Here is a 19538-nt window from a genome sequence, read left to right on the forward strand (position 1 = left end):
AACCACAATGAGATATCACCTCACACTAGTCAGAATGGCTAGTAGCCAAAAGACAAGAAATAGCAAGTTTTGATGAGGATGTGGAAGGGAACCCTCATGGGCTGTTGGTGGGAATGTAAATTGATGGCCACTACTATGGAAAACAGAATGGATATTACTCAAAAAATGAAAAATAGAAATATCCTATAATGCAGTAATTCTACTACTGGGTATTTACTCAAAGAAAATGAAAACATGAATTTGTAAAAACATATGCACCCCTGTGTATATTGTACCAAATTATTTACATAATTTACAATATAAATTATGCAGGTAGCCCAGGTGTCCATTGATAGATGTATGAATAAAGAGGATGTAGTCTATATCTACAAAGGGATATTACTCAGCCATAGAAGAAACGAATCTTGTCATTTGCAACAACATGGATCTAGAGTATATAATGCCATGTTAAGTCAGAGAAAAAAAACAAAAGCAAAAAAAAACCAGATTTAATTATAGGGAATGAACTAATGTTCATTCACTCCCCAGAGGGGAAGTGGGTGAGGGGATGGGTGAAATAGGTTAAGGGTATTAAAAATACATTTATCTTGATGAGCACTGAGTAATATTTAGAATTGTTGAATCACAATGTTGTACACCTGAAATTAGTGCTGTGTGTTAACTATACGGGACTTAAAATTTTAAAAAATTGTGGGGATATGTACACATTTGGTAGAATTATAGGCAAGGGAATGATTTTACATAATATTCTGGGTTGTGGGAACCTCTGAGGGGAAGGTAGGAGGACATTCAGAGCACTGGTAATAGGGAAGTTGTGTTTCTTAAACTGGGTTGTGAGTACAGGAATGTATTTTATTATTCTTTTAATTGACTTACCCTTTATGTTTGTATGAGAGGTTTTATAATTTTAAAAATCAGCCAACATGGGACGCCTGGGTGGCTCAGTTGGTTAGGCAGCTGCCTTCGGCTCAGGTCATCATGATCCCAGCGTCCTGGGATCAAGTCCCACGTTGGGCTCCTTGCTCGGCAGGGAGCCTGCTTCTCCCTCTGCCTCTGCCTGCCTCTCTGTCTGCCTGTGCTCGCTCTTGCTCTCTCCCTCTATCCCTGACCAAAAAAAAAAAAAAAATCAGCCAACAGCCAAATTACTTTAACATAATTCCTTTGTTTCTCTTAATCTTAGCATTTTTACAACCTTTCCATAATATCAGGCATTTAACAATCAATAAATTATGATTTATAAAAATCAAATCAAGTATTTCTTTAAGATTTTCAGTTAATTCAGTTAAATTCAATTCAGATTCAGTTAGTTCAAACCTTAATTCTGTTTTTTGTACAAGTTTGATACTCATTTTTAGTTTAAATTAGAAATTTGTTTTTTATGTATATTCAATTTTCATTTGAGTTTTGAAATATTAGTTTTAAATACTTGATGTGTCTTTTTGCTTTAAAAAGTCCCACAACTAGCAAAATGCCTGGAATGTAATACAACTGAAAGAGTCTGTGATATGCATAACTACAAGAATGAATTCAGGAGGAGATCCCTTTTGTAATATAATAAACAATCTGAAAAATAAAGGGGTGGGGGGGAAAGAAATATCCCCTAAAAGTATGTATCTAGAAGTGAAAACTTAAGAAGAGTTATGACTTCAAAGATTATTTACAATTAATGAACTTTGCAATGCACATATGTATTGGGTATGATGTCCCATGCTAAGATCTGTTCAGTCTTTGTCATCCAAATATAAGACCTATTTAGGAGTTTATAAAACTAGTTTTTCTTTGAAATATAAAACCAGTCATTGTTACATCTGTAAAAAAAAAAAAAAAAAAAAAAAAAAGTCTTTCAACATTTTAGTAAATGTTAAAAACAAATGATAGGTAATTCATCCTTGATTATTTTTCCTGGCAGCTAGCATTGGATATGTGGAGAAAATTGATGGTTGAACCACTTCAGACCATCCTTATCCGAATGTTGCTCCGAGAAATAAAAAAGTGAGTACTGACATTTGTCTTCTTGAGTCAATTCTATTTTCCTATTTGAAACGGTTTTATATAGTGTACACTTGCATGGCAGTTAACTAGACGCAGGCCTTGGTTTACTTAAAGAAGCCTCATTTTCCATCTTAATGCCAATATTTTAAAATTGTTTTATAATCTTTTTTTTTGACAGGTCTTTGGTCATTAGCCCAAAATGCTTAGTAAATAAGTAAGTCCCTGAAAGAAAGTGACATGTTATTTGTTGTTGAAGAAAGTCCTTTGTTGTTGATCTACCTCTTAGATCTTCTAGGGCATAGCTGAATTGTTTTGACATATTCTTTCAGTTTAACTCTTAATAAGGATAACCTATTTGGGAAAACAGATTACCTCTTAGTTCCAGTGTTAAATTAGTAACTTGCCTATATGTGAGGTTTGTTTGTGGGAAAATGGCTTTGCATTCTATTCATGGCCCAGCATGGTGGACTCTTTACCTAATTTCTGTGTGAATAGAATTTAAGAGAGTAAGTTTTCCTGCAGAGTCCAGAGTAGAACATCCTAAAAAATTCTTACTGGACTTCACTTTTGGGTAATTAGAAGAACTAAAAGTCAGTCATACAGGTGTGTGTAAAATAAATGTCATTTTACTGGAACTGATGTTATAGGAGTTATCTAGACCAGTGAATTGCAGTATGATAATGGCCACTCCATCTGAAAATGCTTTCCTTAATACGAGTTTTTTATGTGAGGGAAAACAAGGAAATCATTGTTTTTTCTATGGGCTCCTCATAGGACATTAAAAAAACCAAACAAACAGAAACAAAAAAACAAGCCACCAAAGAGGATAGGGGAATATTTTAAAATTTAATGTTAATACTAAATAGTAGAAAGTAGATGATAGCAATTAGTAACTTGGTTTTAAAAAACTGTTACTTGTCCTTTTAATGATTCCATTTTATCTAAAAATAGGGAGATGGAGAAAAAAGGATAGTGAAGCAGTAGGATGGGACATTTTTTATTTTTCTCTTTTCTTTACTAAACCATAATTAACTGAAAGAACACTCCCAGTAATATTTGTAGGTTCTAATGTATTTATTTTGCTGTGAAGTAGTAACTTGTTTCTTGACTTGGAATTCAGCTATTTTACATTAAGTTTATTGAAAATACTGTTAAAATTTTCTAAATGCAGTTTTTTGAAATGTCTTCTTTTAATATGTTTGATATGTATGATAATGGCCACTCCATCTGAAAATGCTTTCCTTAATACGAGTTTTTTATGTGAGGGAAAACAAGGAAATCATTGTTTTTTCTATGGGCTCCTCCCATAGAAAACCTAGTAAATTTGCCCAACCTAGTAAATTTTCTGAAGTGTGATTGTTAGTTTGTTAAAAATGAATTTGATGAAAAATGAAAGAAAATCTGTGTATGAAAAATAATAGAAGATTAATAAAATAATAATAAAATTAAAGTTAAAAATAATACAACAATACAGGATGTTCTGGAAAAGACAGATTATTTGATTAGAGATATTAGGACAACGTGTCTTAATTTTGTTGTTATAGTCAGCTTCCATGAAAGTATTATTTGAATGCCCTACTAATATTTTATTTATTTTTCTTGTATACTCTATTAAGTAGGTATTACCCCACATTTTACAGCTAAGGAAACTAAGGCATAACAATAACAACAATAATAATAAAATATGGGAGCTATGTGTCAAGAAGTGTTCTAAAAGCTTTACCTGCATTATCCTATTTGATCCTTACAACTCTGGGATGTTGGTGCTACTTCCATTACCATTTTACAAATGAAGATGTCGGTGGTGCCCTAACAAAGCTAATTTGACTCCAGCCCCATCTTCTTACTTCCAGGGATTCAAATATGGCTTCAGCTAATTCTAAAGTGTCTGTTAGTTTTTTCTTTCTTAAATTTTTAAATTATTTTTTATTTATTTATTTTTTAAAAGATTTTATTTATTTGACACAGAGAGAGAGTACAAGTATGCAGAGCAGCAGGCAGAAGGAGGGGGAGAAGCAGACTCTCCACCGAGCAGGGAGACCAATATGAGGGTCCATCACAGGACCCTGGGATCATGACCTGAGCCAAAGGCAGCCGCTTAACTGACTGAGCCACCCAGGCGCCCCTTTTTTTTTTATTTCTTAAAGATTTTATTTATTTATTTGACAGAGAGAGACAGCAAGAGAGGGAACACAAGCAGGGGGACTGGGAGAGGGAGAAGCAGGCTTCTCCTTGAGCAGGGAGCTTGATGTGGGGCTTGATCCTAGGAATCTGGATCCATGACCTGAGTTGAAGGCAGATGCTTAATGACTGAGCCACCACGCACCCCTATGCCTGTCTTTTAAATTCACAGAACATTTCTTCCATTCCTAGTTCTAGTACTTTGGCTTTTATATACATTTTAGTTTTATAATGCTTTGAATATTCTAGTAATTTCACACATAGTTCTTTATTTGATCATAAGAAAGCAGGGCAAGTTTTATTTATAAGTAAATAAATTGAACTTCAATAAGTAGAAATGACTTGCTGAATTTGAAATACCTAAGGAAAAAGATTAGATTCCATGTCTACAAACTTCCAATTTGGGTATTTTCACTGCATTGCTTTAGTATCTATTTATCCATTATCGTTAAAGATAATAAGGCTTATAACTTCCATTACACGGACAAGTGGTTCTGGTAGGTATTCCCCATTGGTAAAACTGGCTGACCCTTGTAATGATGGTGAATATTGTCATAGGCTCATTTTACAAATGGGGAAATTGAGGCTTGAAGAAAATAGTCAGCTTACTCAGGTCACATATCTAGTATATGGCTTAATGAGAATCAGAAGACCGGTAATTCTGATCCTTGAGTTGTGGTCTTACCCATATATTACATATTCTTAGCAGTGGTTTGTTGAAGTTGCATCTCATTGCCACTGCTGCTAACAGAGAAGTATTTTACTATGTGTACCTATAACGTCTTTGTGGAAAGAGGTCCACCAAACTTACAGAATAAAATCTGGGATCTAGCAGAGCATATTACAAATTTGATTTCCTGTCAGTTCATTCACAATTTCCTTTCCCTGCTTTCATCCCTAGGTTGCTAGATATTCTCTACAAGTGTCTAAAGGGCATTACTGTGAACTTGTGGTTTCTCAAATCTGGCCACTGAAAATCAAGCTTACACAAAGGATGTTTAAAAGCATTATCTTTCGGGCGCCTGGGTGACTCAGTGGGTTAAGCCGCTGCCTTCAGCTCAGGTCATGATCTCAGGGTCCTGGGATCGAGGCCCACATCGGGCTCTCTGCTCAGCAGGGAGCCTGCTTCCCTCTCTCTCTGCCTGCCTCTCTGTCCACTTGTGATCTCTCTCCGTCAAATAAATAAATAAAATCTTAAAAAAAAAAAAAAGCATTCTCTTTCTACAAAAAAAAAATTATAAAAGTAAAATGTGTTGATTGTATACAATTAAAAATGTATAGAAGGTTAAAAAGAGGAATTAAAAGACTTTTACTTTTCCCTTGATGCCTTCAGTTCTGTTATTTGAAGCAAATCCCTATTAAGGATTTAAAGTATTTTCTAATAGAAATTATCTGTGCATTTAAGATTGTATATATGCACATATATATGTGTGTACATATATTTATATGGATGTGTGTATGTATATACACATATATTACATATAATATACACATATGTACATGCACTTAGGGAGTTTATGTAAATATTAAGAATACTTAAAAATATGTTTTTCTTAAAAACTAGAACAGATTAGTGGTTGGTGTGAGACTATAATGTGGTAGTATGAGGGAGTTGTGTTATGGTTATAAAGTAGTTGTGTATCTTGAATATAGTGGCAGTATTAGGTATGTGATAAAATTGCATAGAATTACATATATACAAACAAATGACTGTGTATAAAAAAAACAAATGATTGTGTATAAAAACTAAATAAGGTAAAAAATCTGAGTAAGGTCTATAGGTTGTATCCATGTTGATTTCCTGTGATTGATGTATCATAATCATGAAGGATGTTACCACTGGAGAAAACTGGATGAATGTTTTCAGGACCACTCTGTATTATGTTGGCAACTTCCTATGAATCTATAATTATTTCAGAATTTAAAAATATATTTTTAAAGTTTAATTGGCACATAAAATGTGAATATCCGTTTTCTTCCTTTTAGCTGAAACTTTTTTCTCTTCCCAAGTATCTACTGATGATAATTTATTATACCTAAATATTTTTTTACTTAACTATAGTGGTTTTTATTTATTTGTGTGTGCGTGTGTGTGGAATCTTTATGGTCCTTTAGGAAGATAATGCAAACTCTGGAGCCTCCCCACATAAAAATACTTAATATGTATATGCACTCAGAACTTTACATTCTTTTTGTACTTTTATTTGTATTTTTGTAAAGATTTTATTTATTTGACAGAGCAAGAGCACAGGCAGGGGGAACAGTAGAGGGAGAGAGAGAAGCAGACTCCCCGCCAAGCAGGGAGCCCGATGTGGGGCTCAATCCCAGGACCTTGGGATTATGATCTGAGTCGAAGGCAGATGCTCAACCAGCTGAGCCACCCAGGCACCCTTTACATACTTTTTAGAAGGTTTATGGATTCCTAGGATCAGAAGAGCTGCTTTAGCATTTATATGGTAGACTCCTTTATCCCCAAGAAAACCATTTAGCAAATTATAATCTGAAATAAGTTTCTATGCTTAGTATTTGTTGAATCGGAAAAGTTTTTATTTATTCTGAAATTACAACTCAGCAGCAAAGCAGTCATGACTTTTTAGCATCCACTCTCTGTTGTATAATCATAAACAAAGACAAGTGACAAATGGAAAAAAATTTTTTTAACTTCATAGCTCCTGGTTTTTTGTTTTTTAAATTCTTCCTACTTTAACCATTATTCTAACATCATGCCCTATTAGATACCAAAGTTTCCTACAAGTGTGGCTCCCTATCATGGTTCTTCTCTATTCCACTTGTTTGTTTGTCTGTCCTTGGGCCCACACCTCACTGTGTTTATTATTACAGCATAATAAATCTTGATATCTGGTAAGACAAATTTGCCCTCCATAAGCCAGAAGTGTTCTTGCTGTTAGTTGGTCCTTTACTCTTTCATATATAGGTTGTAATCATCTTTTTTTAAAGGTGATTATAAGTTACCTAGAAGAAATTTTCTGTAGGATTGAAATTCAGTTGAAGATATAAGTTAGTTTGGAGAGAATTTACATCTTTTTTTTTTTTTTAAGATTTTAGTTATTTATTTGACAGGCAGAGAGGAGGAAGCAGGCTCCCCGCTGAGCAGAGAGCTCTATGCGGGGCTTGATCCCAGGACCCTGGGATCATGACCCGAGCCAAAGGCAGAGGCTTAACCCACTGAGCCACTGAGGTGCCCCGAGAATTTACATCTTCATTAAATCTTCCTATTAAGTTATCCCTATTAAATCTTCCTATTACCTCCTAAATAGCTTTTTTAAAAAGATTTTATTTATTTATTTGACAGAGATTACAAGTAGGCAGAGAGGCAGACAGAGAGGAGGAAGCAGGCTCCCTACTGAGCAGAGAGCCCAATATGGGGCTTGATCCCAGGACCCTGGGACCTGAGCTGAAGGCAGAGGCTTTACCCCACTGAGCCACCCACCTACTCAGTTTTAGCCACTGAGCTAAAAACTATTTAGCACCCCCTAAATAGTTTTTATATATTTGTAAAGATTCTTCATGCTTTTTGTTTGATTTCAAGATACTTCATATTCTCTGATACTGTTACAAAAAGTTTATCTGTATAATTAGCCATTCTATTTGTTTTCTGCTAGTGTTTTGAAATACAACACTCAATATATAAATCTTATAGTCAGCCACCTTGTTAAATTCCATTGTTTCTAGCTTCATTTCCAAGAAAAAAAAAGTGTCATTTCTAATAATTTGTGCTTATTTTTGTGCTTTCCATGTAAGCAGTCATAATCTGTTAATGATAGTTATATTTCTTGTGTGTGTGTGTGTGCATGTGTGTGTGTGTGCGTGCACATGCTTCCTGTGCACATACACACACCCCCAATGACCAGGACCTCCACAGCAGTGTTGAAGAGGGGTGATGGGTAATGAGCATCTTTGTCTCATTCCTAATTTTAAAGATTACACATGTAACATTTCCTCTTTTAAAATGATGCTTCCTCTGATTTTTTTTATTAGATACTCTTTATCAGAATGATTAAATTAATTTGAATTTGGTATTGAGTTTTATAAAATGATTTCTATTTGTATTGAGCAGTCATGTTTTTTTCTATTAATCTGTTAGAGTGGTGGGTTACATTTATGGATTTTTTAATATTAAACTATCCTCATATAACTAGAATAAAACCCAGGTTGGTGGTTGTTTATAATAACTTTTATAACATTTTTGCATTTGATTTGCTAAATAATATTTTATTTAGAATTTTGAATGTATATCCATGAATGGAATGAGCCTATAACTATTCTTTCTCATATGTCTTTGGGTTTGGTATCAGGCTCATCCTTGTAGGATGGATTGGGGCTGTTCCTCTTTTTCTTTTGAGGAAAAGAGTGTTTTAAGAGTTGTAACTGGGGGGACGCCTGGTGGCTCAGTTGGTTAAGCAGCTGCCTTCCGGCTCAGGTCAGGATTTCAGCGTCCTGGGATCGAGTCCCACATCGGGCTCCTTGCTCAGCAGGGAGCCTGCTTCTCCCTCTGCCTCTGCCTGCCATTCTGTCTGCCTGTGCTCGCGCTCTCTCCCTCTCTCTCTCTGACAAATAAATAAATAAAATCTTAAAAAAAAAAAAAAGAGTTGTAACTGGGGTAATCTTTTTTAAAAATTTTCTTTAAATTCGTTAATTAACATACAGTGTATTATTAGTTTCAGAGGTAGGGTTCAGTGACTCATCAGTCTTATATATAACACCCAGCGCTCATTACATCACGTGCCCTCTTTAATGACCATGGGGTGATCATTTTTTGGTGTTTAGTAAACTCCCTGCAAAACCATCTGGGTCTAGAGTTTCTTTGTAAGAAGAATTTTTTTTTTTCACATTTACAGATTAACCTTTGTCTTTGTTTTCTCTTACTGAAGTATAGGTGACATACTTTGTTATATTTGTTTCTGGTGTACAACAGTGATCTGGCAATATTATACATCTGCTCACCACAAGTATAGTCACCATCTTTAACACCATCATATGTTATTAATATTATAGACTATATTTCCTATGCTGTACTTTTCATCTCTGTGACTTATTTATTTTACAACTGGAAGTTTATAGCTCTTAATACCCTTCACCTATGCCCCCCAACCACATCCCTGCCAGTAGCCACCGGTTTGTTCTGTTTTTTTGTTGAGTCTGAGTCTGTTTTTTTTTGTTGTTGTTGTTATTTGCTTTGTTTTATAGATTATACGTCTAAGTGAAATCATGTGGCATTTGTCTTTTTCTGTTTGACTTATTTCACTTAGCATAATACCCTCTAGGTCCATCCGTGTTGTTGCAGATGACAAGATTTCATTCTTTTTTATGGCTGAGTAGTATCTATTGTGTATGTTTACTGCATCTTTATCCATTCATTCTATCAGTAGATGCTTTGGTTCGTTCCCTCTTTGGGCTATAGTAAATAATGTTGCAGTAAATACAGAGGTGCATATATCTTTGTGAATTCATCTTTGCATTTTCTCTAGATAAGTATCCAGTAGTGAAATTACTGGATTATAGGATATTTCTCTTTTTCATTTTCTAAGTAACATCCATTCTGTTTTCTGCAGTGGCTGCCATCAATTTGCATTCCCATCAACAGCCCATAGGACTTCCACATCCTGACCAATGGTTACTATTTTCTTGTCTTTTGGATACTAGCCATTCTGACTAGTGTGAGGTGATACCTCATTGTGGTTTTGATTTGCTTCTCCCTGATGATTAGTGATTTGAACATCTCTTTATGTGTCTGTTGGCCATTTGTATCTCTTTGGAAAAATGTCTATTCAGGTCCTCAGTCCATTTCTTAATTAAATTGTTTGGGTATTTTCTTTTATGTTGATTGTATAAATTCTTTTTTTTTTTTTAAGATTTTATTTATTTATTTGACAGAGAGAAATCACAAGTAGGCAGAGAGACAGGCAGAGAGAGAGAGAGAGAGAGAGTGAAGCAGGCTCCCTGCTGAGCAGAGAGCCCTATGCGGGACTCGATCCCAGGACCCTGAGATCATGACCTGAGCCGAAGGCAGCGGCTTAACCCACTGAGCCACCCAGGCGCCCTGATTGTATAAATTCTTTATGTATTCTGGATATTAGCCCCTTTATTGGATATATCATTTGCAAATACTCCCATTCACTGGGTTGCCTTTTTTGTTTTATTTATGGTCTCCTTTGCTGTGTAAAAGCTTTTTATTTTGGTACAGTCCCAGTAGTTTATTATTGCTTTTGTTTCCCTTGCCTGAGGACATATCCATAAATCTGTTGCTAAGGCTGATCCTGCCAGTATTTTCTTCTAGGTGTTTTGTGGTTTTGGGTCTCACATTTAGATCTTTAATCCAGTCTGAGTTTATTTTTGTATATGGTGTAAGAAACTGATCCAGTTTCATTAATTTGCATATAGCTGTCGAGTTTTCCCAGCACCATTTATTGAAGAGACTGTCTTTTCCCCATTGTGTCTTCTAGCTTCCTTTGACATAGATTAATTGACCATAGAAGTGTGGGCTCTTTATTGTGTTCTGTAGATCTATGTGTTTGTTTTGTGCCGGTACCATACTGTTTTGGTTTCTACTGCTTTTTAAAAAAATTTTATTTATTTATTTTAGAGAGACAGTATGTGCAAGTGGGGGAAAGGGTAGAGGGAAAGGGAAATAACCAGACTCCCTGTTGAGTGGGGGACCTGATGTGGGGCTCAATCCTAGGACCCTGAGATCATGACCTGAGTTGAAATCAAGAGTTGGACGCTTAACTGACTGAGCCACCCAGGCACCTTGAATACTGGAACTTTTTCGTTTATCTTGAAATCTGGGACTGTGATACCTTCAGCTTTGTTCTTTCTCAAGATTGCTTTGGCTATTCAAGGTCTTTTGTGGTTCCATACAAATTTTAGGATTATTTGTTCTGTGAAAAATGCTATTGGTATTTTGCCATTAAATTGAATTGGTAGATTCCTTTGGGCAATATGGACATTTTAACGATAGTGATGTTTCTAATCCACAAGCATTTTTTGTGTCATTTTCAGTTCATCAATGTTTTATAGTTTTCAGAGTGTAGAAGGTCTTTCTCCTCCTTGTTTACATTATTCCTAGGCATTTTATTCTTTTTGGTACAGTTGTAAGTGGGATTTTTAAAAAATTTCTCTTTCTGTTCCTTTATTATTAGTATATAGAAACATTACATTTCTGTATATTAACTTTGTATCCAGCAAGCTTACTGAATTCATTTATTCTAATAGTTTGTGGTGGAGTCTTTAGTTTTTTTTCTATATATAGTATCATGTCATATACAATAGTGATAGTTTTACTTCTTACCAATTTGGATGCCTTTTCTTTCTTTATTATGTTTGATTGCTACAGCTAGGACTTCCAGTACTATGCTGAATGAAAGTTGTAAGAGTGGACATTTTTGTCTTGTTCCTGATCTTAGAGGAAACGCTTTCAGTTTTTCATCACTGAATATGGTATTAGCTGTTGGTTTTTCATATATGGCCTTTATTATACTGAGGTATGTTTCTCTAAACCCACTTTGTTGGGAGTTTTTATCATGAATGGATGCTGTATTTTGTTGGATGCTTTTTCTGCATCTATTGAGATGATCAGTTGGTTTTTTCTTTTCTCTTGTTATTGCAAGGTATCATTGATTTGTGAATACTGAACCGCTCATGCATCCCTGAAGTAAATCCCACTTGATTGTGGTGATTGTGGTGAATGATCCTTTTAATGCATTGTTGGATGTGGTTTGATAATATTTTTGTTGATGAAATTTGCATCTGTGTTCATCAGGGATATTGGCCTGTGGTTTTGTTTGCGTGCATGCGTGCGTGCTTGTGTGTGTCTTGGTTTGATATCAGGGTAATGCTGGCTTTGTAGAATGAATTTGGAAGTTTCCCTCCTCTTCTAAGTTTCTTGGAATAGTTTGAGAAGGGTCAATATTAAATCTTCTTTACATGTTTGATAGAATTCACCTATGAAGCCATCTAATCCTGGGCTTTTTTTTGTTGGGAATTTTTGATTACCTGTTCATTTTCAATACTAGTAAGCAGTGTGTTCAAATACTCTATTTCTTCCTGATTCAATTTTAGAAGATTACATGTTTCTGGAAATTTATCTATTTCTTCTAGGTTGTCCAGTTTGTGAGCATGTAATTATTATTAATAGTTTCTCATCCTTTGTATTTCTGTGAGGTGGGTTGTTATTTCTCCTCCTTCATTTCTGATTTTATTTATTTGAGTTCCTTTTTTTGTTTGTTTCTTGTTTTGGGTAAGTTTGTCTAAATGTTAGTCAGTTTTATCTTTGAAAGAACCAGCTCTTGGTTTCATTGTTTTCTTTCTTTCCTTTTTTAAGTCTTTAGTTCATTTGTTTCTGCTGTAATCATTATTATTTTCTTCTGTTAACATTAGGTTTTGTTTGTTCCTATTTTTCTAGTTCCTTTTGGTGTAAGGTTTTGTTTTTGTTTTTGGTAAGGTTTAATCATTTCTGATTTTTCTTGTTTTTTTGAGGTAGGTATCAATATCTACTTCTCTCTTCGAACTGCTTTTTTCTGTGTGCCAAAGATTTTGGACTGTTTCATATTTTCATTTTCATTTGTCTCCACTTATTTTTTTTAGTTCTTCTTTGATTTCTTTGTTCACCTATTGGTTGTTTAATAGCTGTTTTTTAGCCTCCATGTGTTTGTGGGGTTTTTTTCTCGTTTTTTTTTTTTCCTTGTAATTGATTTCTAGTTTCTTACTGTTGAGATTTAAAAAGATGCTTGGTATGACTTCAATCTTAAATTTATTGAGACTTGCTTTGTAGCCTTACATGTGATCTTTCTGATAAAATGTTCCATAGGCATGTGAAAAGAATGTGTGTTCTATTTGTGGATGGAATGTTCTATATATATCTGTTAGGTCCATCTGGTCTAATGTGTTGTTCAAAGCCATTGTTTCCTTATTGATTTTCTGTTTGGATTATCTGTTTATCCGCTGATATAAGTGGGGTATTAAAATTCCTTATTACTAATGTATTACTGTGAATATCTCACTTTATATCTGTTAATTTTTGCTTTATATATTTAAGTGCTCCTATGTTGGGTGCATAGATACTTATAATTGTTCTATTCTCCTTTTGGATTGACCCTTTTATTATTTTGTAATGATCTTTGTCTCTTGCTACAGTCTTTTAAAGTCTGTTTTATCTGATGTTTATATTTCTATTCCAGGTTTTATTTTCACTTCCATTTGCGTGGAATATTTTTTTCTGTCCCTTCGCTTATAGTTGGTATGGGTCTTTTGGTCTGAGGCGAGTCACTTGTAAGCAGCATATAGATTGGTCTTGTTTTTTTATCCACATCACCCTATGTCTTTTGCATTTAGTCTTTGAAAATTTAAAGTAATTACTGATAAGTATATACTTATTACATATTATTTTGTTCATTGTTTTCTGGTTGCTTTTGTAGCTCTCTGTTCTTTTTTGTTCTCTTTCCTTATGGTTTTATGGCCTTCTTTAGTGTTATGCTTAGATTCTTTTGTCTTTATTTTTTGTGTATCTAGTGTAGGTGTTTGATTTGTGGTTGCCATTGGGCTCATATATAACATCCAACATGTATAGCAGGCTATATTAAATTGATGGTTGCTCAAGTTCAGGTACATTCTGAAAGCATTAAATTTCTACTCCCTCCACATTTTACATATATGATGTCACATTTTACATCTTTTTAATTGTCTATCTCTTGACTGATTTTTATAGATATAACTGATTTTACTACTTTTTTGTGTTTTAACCTCGTTGTGTTTTTTAAGTAATTAATCTATTATGTTTACTATATGTTTGTTTTTATTTATGTAATTAGATACCTTTTATTATTTTCTTCTAGTTATGCCTGTTCTTTCCATTTAACTAATTTCCTTTAACATTTCTTATAAGGCTGGGTTAGTGGTGATAAACTCCTTTAACTTTTGTCTAGGAATCTCTCTCTCCTTTAGTTCCGAATGATAACCTTGTCAGGTAGGATATTGTTGGTTGTAGTTTTTTCCCTGTCAGTACTTTGAACATGCTGTGCCACTTTCTTCTGGCTTGCAAAGTTTCTACTGAAGAATCAGCTCATAGTCTTGAAGTATTTCCCTTGTATATAGGTATTTCCTCTTGCTGCTTTTATTTATTTATTTTTTAAGATGTATTTGAGAGAGAGAATGTGTGAGTTGAGGAGAGGGGGAGAGGGAGAGAATATTCAAGCAGACTCTCCACTGAATACAGAACCTGACCCAGGACTTGATTTCATGACTCATGAGATTGTGACCTGAGCCAAAACCAGTAGTCAGACAGTTAACTGACTGAGCAATCCAGGTGCTGTTACTCTTACTTTTTAAAAAATTCTCTATTATTACTTTTGCCATTTTAGTTATGTATCTTGGTGTGTGGATCTCCTTAGATTCATCTTGTTAAGGGTTGTCTGTGCTTCCTAGACCTATATGTATGCTTGCTTTCTCAGATAAGGGGAATATTCATCTACTGATTTTTCAAATAAATTTTCCAGCCCCTTCTCTCTCCTTTTTCAGGGATCCCTATCATATGAATGTTGTTAACTATTGATGATGTTGCAGAGTTCTTTTAACCTATTATTTTTTGTTTTTCTTTTTGTTCCTTTTTTTTTTTTTTTCTGTTCAGCTTGGTTACTTTCCATTACCCTGTCTTCCAGATCACTGATCCATTCTTCTGTGGTTTCTAATCTGCTGTTGATTCATTCTAGTATTTTTTTTCATTTCAGTTATTGTGTTCTTCAACACTTTTAAAATTATTTTGTATCTCTTTGTTGATGTTTTCACTGAATTCATTCACTCTTCTCTCAAGTATCTTTATGGCCATATCATTATGACCGTTACTTAGAACTCTATGAGAAATATTGTTGATCTCCATTTTTACTTGGCTCTTTTTCTTGTCTTGTTCTTTCATTTGGGTTGTATTCCTCTGCTTTTTCATTTTGTTTAACTCTCTTTGTTTCTTTGTCTTAGTTAGGTTAGCTGTATCGTGGTCTTGAAAGTGGTAGCCTTGTGTAGAAGTCATGTGTTACCCTGTAGCACAGTCTCCCCTGGTAACCAGAACCATGTACTTCATTGGTGGTCCCTGTGTGAGCTGCATGTGCCTTCCTGTTGTGGCTCAGCCACAGTTGCTTTGGGCTTGATGGTGGGTGGAGTTGACTTTCAGCCCAGCTGGCTGTTGTTGGGATACTGGGCAGAATTTACTCCCTACACTGTTGAGAGGCCCAGCTGCAACTGGTGGTTGTTGGGGCTAGCACTCAGCCTAGTTGCCTACAGTTAGCCTCTGCCACCGCTGCAAGTGCACTGAAGGGCAGGGGCTTGCTATGTGTGCAGCCAGCTAAGAGGCCTGGCTGTAGAAACTGTGGGTGGGTTGATGTATGGTGTTGTCTCCCCAACTTCTCAGGGCAGGAGTTACTTTGGAGTGGTACCAGTTTTGGCAGGGGCAGCCTGATTGGGGAACACTGGGGAGGGTAGCAGTGTAGATGGGAGAATGTTAGAACTGTATCCAGTTATCTAGACCAGAGAGTGGGAAAGAAATGGCACCTACCAACAGTATAGTTCCTTAAGAAATCTCCTATAGCTCCAGACCCCCTCTAAGATTAGTCAGTAAATCTTCATGTACACCCCAAGTGCTTTTCAAACTGCTGCTTCTCTGCTATGTGTCTACCAAGTTATTTAGTGTGCTGGTTCTTTAAGGGCAGGGACTCAGTTTCTTATTGCCTTCCAGCGCTCCAGGGATTAAGCTCTGGTGATTTTTAATGCTCTGGAAGTTAAGTTGGGTAATTTTCAAAGCCATACATTATGGGGACCCATCTTCCTAGTGTGAGTCCCCAGCGCCGGGAGTTCCTAATAAGGTCTCATCCCCTCACTCCTCTTTGCTTGTTATGTCCCTCCCACATTTTTTGTTGGGGTTTCCTCTACAACTAGGTGTGGAAGATTTATTCTGCCAGTCTTCAGATTATTTTCAGAGTTAGTTGTGTAGATGTAGTTGTTTCCTTGGTGTGTCTGTCCATGGGATGAGGTGAGCTCATGATCCTCCTACTCTGCCATCTTTCCAGTCTCTAACCTTTTGCCATATTTTAGAGCGCTAGATTCCAAAGCAGAATCTTTTGTCTCAGAGGTTTTTTTTTTTATTAAAGATTTTATTTATTTATTTGACAGAGAGAAATCACAAGTAGGCAGAGAGACAGGCAGAGAGAGAGAGAGAGAGAGTGAAGCAGGCTCCCTGCTGAGCAGAGAGCCCGTTACGGGACTCGATCCCAGGACCCTGAGATCATGACCTGAGCTGAAGGCAGCGGCTTAACCCACTGAGCCACCCAGGCGCCCTGTCTCAGAGTTTTTTAAATAAGATTTTTACACTGCCAGTAGTTTTTTTGGTAAGATATTTATTTCTTCTAAATCAGTTGTGGATTATTTTTTCAAAATTATTGGAAGTAGCTACTGACAGTATTTTCTTTTAAAAACGTGTTTGAAAGAACTTTAAGTTTACAGAAGAGTTGCAAAACTAGTACAGAAAGTTCCTGTATTATACTCCTGTTTTCCTACTGTTATCATCTGATAACCCATGGTGTATTTATCAACATTAGTACAGAACTGTTAACTAAACTACAGATTGTATTTGCATTTCCCCAGTTTTTTCACTGATGTGTTCATTCTGTCCCAAGATTCAGTCAAAAACCACAGCATTGCACTTGGTCTCCTCTACTTGCTGGAGAATTTTTTTCATTGTTTTTGTCTCTCATAAGTTGACACTTTTTTAAAAAATTAGTGATCAAGTATTCTGCAATATGTCAACTTTGATTTCTCTGATACTTTGTCATGATTATACTGAAATTACGGCTTAGGGGAGGGATTCCACATGGTGATATATATGCCCTTGTCATCATATAATATCAAAGAGTAGAGAATATCTATAATACTTTTTAAATTGTGGTAAACTTTAATAACTTGGTTAATGTATTATTTTCTTTTTAATCCCCATCTGGAATAGTTTCTTTCATAATATTACTTATGTGCATCTTTTCTTGATGACTTTTGTGAGAGGTTTGTGTATTTTCTTGCATTTTTTTCAGAGAATCAATTGTATCTTATTGATCTTCCCTGTTGTATCTTTTTTTCTCTTTTACTATTCCGTTCTTATATTTTTTTCTTTTCTCTTCTGGGAGACAAGAGTGTTTTTAGATTGGTCTGAAATGGACGTGACTTCAAAGTCTTTTACCAGAGTATTTTTTTTACCTTGTAATCTGTAGTATTCATTTAGTTGAGATATGAGTATATAGTATGGAGGTTGAAGAGGGGTACTTTTTTTTTTTTTAAGATTTTGTTTATTTATTTGACAGAGAAAGATAACAAGTAGGCAGAGAGAGAGAGAGAGGGAAGCAGGCTCCCTGCTGAGTGGAGAGCCCAATGCGGGACTCAATCCCAGGACCCTGAGATCATGACCTGAGCCAAAGGCAGCGGCCCAACCCACTGAGCCACCCAGGCGCCCCTATTTCAGCCTTTAAAGAATTAAAGTTACCTGTCAGGCTAATGGAGGATTTTTCCTTTTGAAATCAGTATCTTCCACTATCGCCCTCGACCCGCAAGAATGACAAGAAGCCCCAGTTCGGAAGCATCTTCTCTCTCTTTATTTCCACAAGTCTACACACTTATATACGCTTACATGACCAATCAGCGAGCAGGGTACAGGAGGGAGCGAATCAGGCTCTGCACCTAAACGAACAACTTCGCTAGCAACCAATGCTGTTTACTTCCTTTGGGCGTTCCGCTTAGTCTCATGAGGCAATCTTAACCTGGCAACTAGCCAGGCGCCATCTTTTAATGGCGGAGGCCGCCCTGGCCAGGGGCCTGCCTCCAACATCTCCCCCTTTTTTCTTTTATGGCAGGGATCGTGCCTGTCTTAGGTTGTCAGTGGCGGGGAATATCCTTACCTGTCATCAGACGGCAGATATCAATGATCTGCGTCCTGTCTTAGGTTGGTATATTTCCCCCACCAATCTTACCCATCATTGACTACCGATCCAGCATACTTAGCCACACTTGGGGGGGATGTTCCAGCCTCGATGGCTAACAAGGCCTGCACCATGGCTTGCTGTTGCCTATGTTGCTGTCGCCTCCAAATTTGCAGTTTCCTTACTAGCAGAATCAAGCCCACTACGAGGATTATCATCAGACCAATTATGCTAGCCCACTGTTTCGTAAAGGTTAACACATCTTGCAATGTTTTGAATTTCTCTGGGAGGGTTGCAAGCTCAACTCTGGTGTTATTTATCCTTGTTATGCCTAGTAGCAGGTGCTGAGTACAGTTTTGGAATTCTGCGGACTAATTCCCCCCCCCCGCAAGTATTGGGAGAGCTGTCGGGAGACATTCTGTAAGTCACTCATATTAGTATAGGCTATGGGAGTTACACAAATTGCCGGGAAGGGTGCTATACATCCCAGTCCCACAGGGCCCCCCATATGTCCACTTGTTCTTGAACCAAATCCACTCTCTGGTTGACTATCAGGATTCCTGCTTGCAGATGTGTATTGATCTGAGTCTGTGTTTGAAGGGCAGCCGCCGTTCCTTCTGCAAGGGTGTTCACAGCTTCCGCAGTGGGTATAGTTGCAGCAAGCGAGACTGCTGCTGCCGTGGCAGCTGCTGCAGATATAGCCAATGCTGTCACAACGGTGGCTGTGATACCAAAATCTCTCTTCTTTCTGGATAGCACCCCCGGTAACTTGTCCTCTGGAATGGAAACTGGGATAGGAACATGGGTAGGGATACGCATAATCACAGCCAGCTTGAAGGCCGTAACATTCCAGCACTGGGAAAGATAGCAGTTCTTAGTGCAATTCAACGTATCATTCAGCTCCCTAGCATTTGTTACGAGGAAAAGGAACGGTGGCCAGATGCATATGGGAGTGGGCTGATAAGTAATATTATTGGGACAAGACACATTAACTGTTGTCTCAAAGGTACTAGAGTCATTTTGTTTATAAGAACAGTTGAGTAATTTGCCACCATTTAACATGGACACTGCTGAGATATCAGTACATGCTCCTAGCAAGTTACAGACCTGCCATGCATCAAAGGGAGAGGAGGGAATATGAGAGAAGAGTTAGTCACTGGTAAAGGATATGGCCATGCTTTAACCACTGCCCACAGCTCTCTGGCTTGAGTCTGCCGCAGGAGGTGTAGCATCCCCAGAGTTATCATCAGCATCTTCAGCATCATGACTGGTGTTTGGAGGCAAGGCTGCACGCACCAGCCGCTCTGGGATCCAAATTGGAGCCTCCTTTTCCTGCGGAGCTTTACTCCCCGCTTCCCTGCGGATTACCTTGCAAGATTCCTTTATTTAGTTCCCGGGTGC

General features: G+C 36.6%; 1 protein-coding gene across 4 annotated transcripts in view; it reads left to right on the plus strand.

Annotated features, from left to right (window-relative positions):
- Window positions 1-19538, plus strand: part of CUL2 (cullin 2) — a 102415-nt gene that overhangs the window by 50576 nt on the left and 32301 nt on the right. For all 4 annotated transcript variants that reach the window (XM_004774295.3, XM_004774293.3, XM_004774294.3 and 1 more), the window contains one exon: window positions 1910-1992. In XM_004774295.3, coding sequence (XP_004774352.1) covers window positions 1910-1992 — 83 coding nt within the window. The remainder of the gene's footprint in view (window positions 1-1909; window positions 1993-19538) is intronic.

The sequence above is a fragment of the Mustela putorius genome, unplaced genomic scaffold (assembly GCF_011764305.1).
Source record: "Mustela putorius furo isolate JIRA1106 unplaced genomic scaffold, ASM1176430v1.1 tig00003913_pilon_pilon_pilon, whole genome shotgun sequence".
Lineage (NCBI taxonomy): Eukaryota > Metazoa > Chordata > Mammalia > Carnivora > Mustelidae > Mustela > Mustela putorius.